General features: G+C 42.8%; 1 protein-coding gene across 1 annotated transcript in view; it reads left to right on the top strand.

The window, feature by feature from the left end:
- IMPG2 (interphotoreceptor matrix proteoglycan 2) overlaps positions 1-5,269 on the top strand; it is an 85,364-nt gene extending 80,095 nt beyond the window's left edge. The window contains exons 14-15 of the mRNA XM_004706456.1: positions 4,567-4,780; positions 5,186-5,269. Of these exons, the coding sequence (XP_004706513.1) occupies positions 4,567-4,780; positions 5,186-5,269 (298 nt within the window). The remainder of the gene's footprint in view (positions 1-4,566; positions 4,781-5,185) is intronic.
- Positions 5,270-8,676: the final 3,407 nt, after the last annotated feature.

Genomic DNA, 8,676 nt, shown 5'->3' with positions numbered 1-8,676 from the left:
TGAGTGTTTCTTTGAACCACCTGCAGGTAGCTGCACTGGAGGGTTAGGCTATTGCTGTATCTTCCTGTGGTTTCACTCTTACCCTAGCCAACCAGTATTGTGTTATTTGGAATGTGAGTTGGATAGTCCTCTCATGGGACACTGGTCGGGAGGTTGTGGGTGCATGAGGATGGTGTTTCACTGTCTGATCTCCCAGGAAGCCATAGTGATGTGTCCCACAGGGTTTGGAGTGCCTCGGATGGGATGTGGTGTTTTCCTCTGCAACTGGAGTGCCACCGAGGGTGGGGGGGTGTGCCTTCCTTGGAGTAGAGCACCGTGGATGGTGGGTGGAATTACCTGAGTTGGAGAGATCTCTGTGGAGGTTGGGCAGATGTTCCCTCAGAAGCGTGGAGCACCAGAAACAGCAATAGTTCCCCCAGTTACTTGTAGGGCCTTTGGGTGTAGGCAGAAGTTCTCCCAGCCAGTTGAAGGGGAGGTCCCCCAGCTGCTTAGGGTGTAGTGAGGGCAGGAGTGATTTCCTCAGCTCCGTGTAAAGCCAACAATGCCTGTAGAAGTTCCCCCAACTGGGCCATCAGGTTTGCCCTAGGTGGAGGGAAGTGGCATGGAGGCCGGACGTGCTTGTGAAAGGAAAGAGAGAAGAAGAGAAGGAAAAAAAAGAGAAAGGAGAAAACAAAGAGAAAAGCGAAAATAAAGAAACTAACACACACACACAAATCAAAGATAAAACAAAAACAAAGAGTCAAAAAATGAAAACAACAAAAAAGAAAAACTGAATCTGCTACGACTGTGGCAGGAAAGAGAGAAGAAATACAAGAAGAGGAAAAAGAAGAAGTGACAGAAGAAGAAAAGAAAGAAAAAAATAGATAAAGAGATCCCTGAGTCCCGTGCTGTGCCGTGTGTAGCACTGTCTTATGCAGTGTGCAGCACTGTCACAGGGGGCAGGCTGGAGCTCTCCCCACTGGATGGGAGGAGTTGCCCTAGACAGAGTGTAGGGGACTGGAAGCCATCAGTGAGTGGCATGTGGGAGGAAAGATAGGGAGAGGAGAGAAACAGAAAACTTGAAAAAAAGAAGAAAAAGAAAGAGAAAGAAGGGGGAAAAACCCCACTGTGCTTGCTAAGACTGACTGTAGTGGGAAAGAGAGAAGAAAAAAACAAAGCTTAAAGCAGTAGCCAATCCTTGATCACATGAATGTGGGGTCGGAGGGATTTAATCCCTGTCCCAAAGTGTCATGTTGGTGTGCCCTTTTAGTGCAGGGTCCCACCGGTGCTGGGTGGAATTGCGCTGGTCGGCAAGATCATCACAGAGGCCAGATTGAGGGTTCCTCAGCAGCGCGGAGTGCTGTAGAGGGCTGTCACAGCTGCCTCGTGTGGTGTGCAGCACTCCCCCAGAGTGCAGGCTGGAGTTCCCCCTGCTGTTTGGGAGAAGTTGCCCTAAGTGGAGGGTAGTGGCCTGGAAGCCAGCAGTGGTGTGTGAAAGAAAAGAGAGGGAGAGAAGAGAATAAAGAAAGAAAAAGAGAAAAAACAAAACAAAACTGGGCCCGGTGAGACCTACTGCAGTGGGAAAGATAGGAGGGAGGACAAATAGAGAAGAAAAAGACAAGTAAGTGAAGAGATAACTGAGGTCTGATTGCCTGACTGTGGAGCTGGAGGAGATCCAACCCTGCCTCAAGGTAGCAGGGTGGTGTGCCTGCTTGGTCTAGGGTCCCACAGATGCTGGGCAGAATTCCCCTCGAAGGCAAGATCAGAGTGGAAGCCAGGCTGTGGGTCCTGTAGTGGTGTTGAGCACTGGAGCTCACTGATAGAGCTCAAGTCACCTGTTTCTAATTTTTCAAACACAATGGCTATTGTCTAATTGGCTGACCTCTAAAGGAACAGGGCCTACTCCTACAGGGAAAAGATGGTTAAAGATAAATCATACAGCTGATGATGCTTGGATTAAAGCAAATAATATTGCAAGTGAGGACGCCAATCAAGAAGCAACATGGAAATACGTTAACTGTTTTATTGTTTTGTGGGGTCAGGTATTATTTAATATTTTTTCATTCATATTTTAAAACTCAATGTAATTTTGTATACCTCTTTTATTGTTTTTATTTAAGTATTCATTGTAGAAAATAATAAACTACCTTTTGGTATATATTTTTTATATATACTGTACTTAAAACAGTGATTGGGGCAGTCAACAGGTTATTACATTTTTTGAATGCACCACCGATTATGTCTTCTCACCATATTTATTCAGTGTGTGTGCTGAGCAGATACTCTGAGAAGTTGGACTATTTGAAGAAGATTGTGGCAACAGGGTTGGAGGAAGGCTTAGAAACAACTTGTCATATGTCGATGTTGTGTATTATTCAATTTTATCCACCAACTCCGGAAGCCAATGCTGATGAAATAGAAAAATTCTACCAATGACTTCTGTCGGAACTTGGTCAAACATGCAATCAAAATATATCGACAATTACTGGTGACCAGAATGCAATAGTTGGAAACAAACAGTAGTTGGAAAATATGGACTTGGTGATAAAAATGAAGCTGGAGATCCCATGGCAGGATTTTGCAAAACAAACGATTTGTTCACAGCAAATACCTTTTTTCAGCAACACAAAAGGAGACTGACTGTGCACCTGGACTTTCCAAGGTGAAATGCACAGAAATCAACTTGAATATGCCTGTGGAAGACACGATGGAGAAGCTCAATGCCAGCAACTAAACCAGACCAGGGGCCGACTGTGGATAGGCCATCAATTGCTCATATGTAAGTTCAGGATAAAGCTGAAGAAAATTTTTAAAAAGTCTATCAGAGCCAAATCTCACCTGAATTTCAAGAACATCTTATGAACAGATTTGATGCACTGAAATCTAATGACAGAAGACCTGATGAGTTGTGGGAGGATATCAAAGTCATTAAAAAGATGGAAAAAAGACAAGAGCAAAGTGGATGTCAGAAGAGACTCTGAAACTTGTTCTTAATTATAGAGTACATGGATGTACTTCATGACATGGATGAACCTGGAGGGCACAATGCTGAGTGAAATTAGTCAATCATGAGATCACTACTATAAAAAGTGAAGAAAAGAGTTTCACACTGAAAGGTACATTCTTTGATGGCTACCAGAGGTGTGTGGGGGACAGTCATGGACTAAAGGACACATCAATGTTAACTTGGGTGAAAGGGAAGGAAGATACACAAGAAGAGGGAGGCTGGCAAGATATCATGGCGATTAGCTACAAAAGGAAGGAGGCAAGGGAAGACTCTGGGATGTTTGCCAGAGGCAACAGAGGCAAATATTGTTATTTGCATTCTCAACCTGCAATCGTGGTGATCTACGAGTAGGCTGAACAATTGTGGGAGAGTGGGAGTATACATACAACTATATATTTTAGGTTTGACAGAGGATATTTGTCTGTGTGGTGCAAATACATTCATGTAGTGGAGCACATAGGGGGCAGTCATGAAAGGCTGCTGGACACCATCACGCCTGAGGGGATGAGTCTCTGGCCTGGGAGGTTAGGAGCTTAGACTTGAGGCACACCAAGGTCTATCGGCTTAAGGCAGTTCACAAGGACAGTGTTGACGTTCTACTTCACTGAGTAGCCCGTGGGGTAGTAGAAGCTTGTGGATAGCCATCTAAGATGTACCTGTTGGTCTCTTTCCATCCCGAGGAAAGAAGAGTGATGAAAATGAAAACACACATGGAAACAATTAGTCCGATGAACTGAAGGAGCACGGGGCGCAGCAGTCTCCACACCCCGAGACCAGAAGAACTAGATAGTACCCTGCGATCACTCCCAGCAGCTCGGAGGAGGATCACATCTGATGGTCCTGAATCGAATGGGAGGAAACTGTACAACAGAACTCAGCATCATATAAGAGATCAGGTCATAGACACTGGTAGAGACTGGTAGACCCCCCAAGACTGCCATGACCCTTACCCTTTAGGCCTAGAACGGAACAATCCTCCAGGTTCACATAATAAGCCATTTACGATCAAAAGGGGAGCATCTACCTTAGGACAAAGTTCAGAGGGTTAGGAAAAGAGGATTGGAAACAGGAAACATAAGGAGGTGGTGGGTCACGCTTTGGTACCCTGAGGGGATTTCCATGAATGAGCTGAAAACTGTGAATTCATTGTTGAATGTAAAATTCATGACCTGCTCTGTAAAACTTCACCCAGCAAAATAATAAAAAATTTGGAGAAAAAGAAAAACTGTGTTTATTTATTAAATATTAACATTTATTGAGAACCAAAAACTGTAGGGGCAAATAAAGACCAATGAGACATGGAAGTATTTCTACAGGACCCTTGCATCTAGTTGAACAGAGAATGATGACAAGCCTGGTAAATCACAAAGTTGAGATTGATTTCAGTATTTTTCAGTCACACCCCCCATCTGTGTCTGCTGCACGTCTTTTCCTTCCACAAAATGAGTCGTAGCCCATGTGAAATCCTCTTCCACAGAGTTGAATACTTGAAGGAGAACATGCGTTAACCATGACGTTGTGTGTGTGTGTGTGTGTGTGTGTGTGTGTTTTGTCTTTTTTTGCGATGGGGGTGTTCTTTTTTATGGCACCAGCAGAGAGCCTGACAGCCTCTCATCCACTGAGGATGCTGTGCAGTATCATCCTGTGTCCGGAAGCCACACGACGGGAAGCAAGCAGTACCAGGGATCCTGTCCCCTGCATCCCATCTCCAACTCTGCTAGCAGAGAAGCGTTTGGCGGTTTCAGCAAAGAAGGAATCAGACAGATGCATGAGAGCAGTGCGCTTTCTCAAGAGGTAGGAAACCACTTTTCTGTCGTGCTGCGCTGCGGTGGGTGTTCTGGTACATGAACTACAGGAAAGATGAACCTTTTTTGTGTTCAGTGTTGCTGTTTTTTAGTCTCATGATGGCTCCCTGCCTATTTGTAACGCAATTGTGTGTGATTCAGAGCTGTACGCTCACCCCAACAATGGTCCCCTTTCCATTATCATGAATAAAATAATTTCTCTCCCTCCCTTAGGAAGGTTCTAAGAATAATGGTTTTGAGTTATTCAAAACTGTACAAGTAGTATCCAAACCTTCTGTTTCTCCAAAATGGACCTCTCCTGGGTGACTCAGGAAATCATAATTCCTTGTAAGATTGAGAACTCCCTGTCGAGGTTTTCCTAATGGAATGCCTCGCCTCTTCTTCTTTTTAACAGGACCCTCAAGAAAGAACGAGAATTTTGGGACTGTGTGCCAGTGATCCCGCGTTTGCGGCTTTTGTAAGAGAGCATCAGGCGTAAGAATTGGAACGCACTCCTCTGCAGGGTCCTCCCTGCCTCAGAGCTGTGCCACCAGCAGGAGCAACAGTCCCTCCGTGGGAGTGGGGCCTGGGGTTACCAACCTCTTGAAGTTGTTGTCGTTTATCCTGCTGCACAGAGCCTCTCATACTGGGTCTTCATCGTGGCCTTATACATTGGGTATTCTTTTTAAAAATTGAAAACTTTTTTTTGTGGTTTGGGTGAAAGTTTATAGAGTAAATTGGTTTTCGACTCAGCAATCCATATACATTTTTTTGTTTTATAGATGAGGAAAAGAAGTCTTAGAGAGATGGAGACACAATCACAGTATTAGCAAGTGGCAGAGAATATTTAATACTGAGGGGCTAATAATGATCTATGGGCAGATGCATGGATAGATACACAGCCTAAACAGGTGTGAGAGGGAAAATGGGACGATACCCATGTGTGTATATATGTATAAACATGCACATATATACGCATACATATACACATATGTGTTTGACAGAGAATGATTGTACTTGTGTATTTACCTTTGTTTCATATGTCCATGAATAGGGTGGAGCACACAGAGGCAATGTTATGAAAACCTCTTAGACATCACCAGACACAGTGAGGGAATAGAATGAATCACGAAGCCTTGAGAGGAGTGGGGGCAGGTGGGACACAAGGTCAATTAGCATACCATAGTTCACAGACAATATTCCAGCTCCTACTTTGCTGAGAAGTGACTGAACTCCAAATTCACTGCCAATGAGGCGATCCCATTCATGGCAACACGGTAGCGCAGAGTAGAACGGTGCGTCTCCTACCTGTAGCTCTTTACAGGAGGAGAAAGCCTCGACTTTTGCTCATGGCATGAGCAGCTGGTGGTTTCGAACTGCTGACAGCAGCTCAATGTGTAATGTGCTATGCCACCAGGACTGATCTTGAAAACTGTGAGGAGTAATTAGTGGCATCTCCCTATGTGGAAGAAGGAGGAGTGACAGACTCACAGAAGCGTGGGAACAATGAGTACAATCTTTTGTTGGACCACATGGATGTCAGTCTCCGTAGCCCTGAGACTGGAGGAAGTGGACGTTGCATGGGTACCATGAACAGCTATTTTGAAAAGGATCACATTGGAAGATCCCGGATAGAATGAGAGAAAATTGTGGAATGAAATTCAAAATCATGAAAGATACCAGGCTTACTGGTCACATACAGACTGGTGGAAAGCTTAAGACTAGGGTTCTTAGGCTTTGGAAATGAACACAACCAGCGGCTTAATTTTCAGCCAAATGACGGACAGATCTCTAGGGGACTAATAACACCAGGGAGGTACACACACCTTAGAATAGGCAGCCACTGGGAACCAAAGTAGATGCTGGACAGGGCTCATCCCAGGGCAAAGTTCCGAAGAGTTAGGGAAGGAGGAGGAAGGAGACAGAGGAGACAGGCAGTGGGATGAGTATGTTACCAAGTGGGGCTAGCACTCAACGAGGTGAAACAAGATCTGTGTAGATTGTTGAATAGAAAACTGATCTTCTCTTTAAAGCGTCCCCTAATTCACAATAAGAAATAAAAAAGAAGACACTCCACACATGGAAGAATCATATAATCTATACATCATTTTAACGTTTTACGGACACTCAGAATTCTCGTCTATCAGAAGCTTAAGAATATATTAACAGCTTTGATTTGGGCCATTGTCAAAGTGTTACATGGCCTTTATAAAGTTGATTTAAAAACGTATAGAAACGTATAAAAACGTATAGAAAAACGGAGTTTTTCTAGAAATAAACAAAATAGACAGGATCCAGGAATTTAGGGAAATAGTTGACAATATATTACAACAAAAGTACAATTTTTGCTTTTTCAATTAAATACTCTTTGCATTTTCACGCCTGGAAGAGCTTTAACCCAAACTCCTATTTTGAAACCGATCAGAAGCTTTGAAAAGATGGAGATCGCTTGCTACCTGCAGTATATAATTAACCTGGGTTTTGAACTCTGTTGAACGAACCCCCGACTGACCCAAAATTGCTGCCATTGAGTTAATTTCAACTCATAGCAATTGTGTGTAGAATTTCCGAGCTTGTAAATTTTTATAGGAGCAGAAATCCTCATCTTTCTCCCACACAGTGGCTGGTGGTTTTGAACCTCACACCTAAAACTTCGCTGCCCAATGCTTGCCCAACCGTGCCACTGGTTGAAAGAAGAGATTTTAAAATAAATCAATAACTTTGGGACACAATGTTTTTTTCCAGTTAAAAAATTTTCAGGATGTAATAAGGATGTGACCAGTTCTTTACCTACAAAGAGCAAAACCCGCATTTAAAGCAATTCTTTATTCCTTTAAGAAGTTTCCTACAAGCAAAAGCTGGGCTGTATTTGCTTGCTGCTTCTGCATCGAATCTTTAAGTCTCAATAACTGTGCCTCCATTTTCATAGTAAGAAAATAAGATGGAATTGTTACAAAGAGAAGTCATGCTTAGGTGCATATTTGTTTTTGTCAGGTGGGATGGAAAGACTTTGAAGTAGTCTTAATGTAGTTTATAGTGGGTGTTCATCTAAATAAATGAAGTTATCATGCACCAAATTGCTGAAGAAAAGCCACCTTTTTGCACCAGAGATAAGCTTCATTCTATGCTTCTACGAGAGTTTTGAGTTCCTTAGCTAACCTAGTCAAGACCTCATTATTGTTATAAGTATGCCAATATCCCATTTTTCAGACTGCCAAGGACAATATATATATGCATCAAATTAGAATGCTCCTATTAGACGAAAGTTGGATTTAATTCTGTGGTTGGGGAGGGTACGGCACTGAGACTAGCTTGTGAAGATTGATTAGTAGACTCATATACTGTTGGATTCTTTGACCCTCTTACTGTACCTACTGACTTCTGGGGTGTATCTAGTCCTGGTTTTATTAATCTGGAACACAGCACTTACCTACCTCAGTAGTACATTACATCTTTGGCACTGCCTCTCCTTGGGGTCTGAATTCCCATCGACTTACAAACACGACAGCATTCTTATTGCAATGTAAACCTTGAAAAAGATTTTACATGTAGGAAATATAAAGTCTGGCTGAAAATGCACATCTCCCTCTTACTTCCCATTGTTTTTCTGAGCGGGGAGCTTGTGATTATTGGGATAAGTATTTTTTATTATTTGCCTTCATGAAAGAAACTATCTTTTGATCAGAGCTAAATTTTTGTTCTTTATTCACCTAACAGGGTTCATATGAAAATTAACTGATAATTATCTTTAAAACATCATAAATGTTGCTAATTGTTTTGACTTTATGCTCGGTGTCATTTACAAAGCTTCCAATAATTTCTGCTTACTTGCTGAACCATTTTTCCTAAGTCTTTGTGTTGGATGGAAAAGAAAAATTGTCTCATCATAAATCCACTCTGGACTGC

The sequence above is a fragment of the Echinops telfairi genome, unplaced genomic scaffold (genome assembly GCF_000313985.2).
Source record: "Echinops telfairi isolate 266 unplaced genomic scaffold, ASM31398v2 ScPeMD7_6;HRSCAF=24_0, whole genome shotgun sequence".
NCBI lineage: Eukaryota > Metazoa > Chordata > Mammalia > Afrosoricida > Tenrecidae > Echinops > Echinops telfairi.
This window is presented reverse-complemented; position numbering and strand designations above follow the sequence as displayed.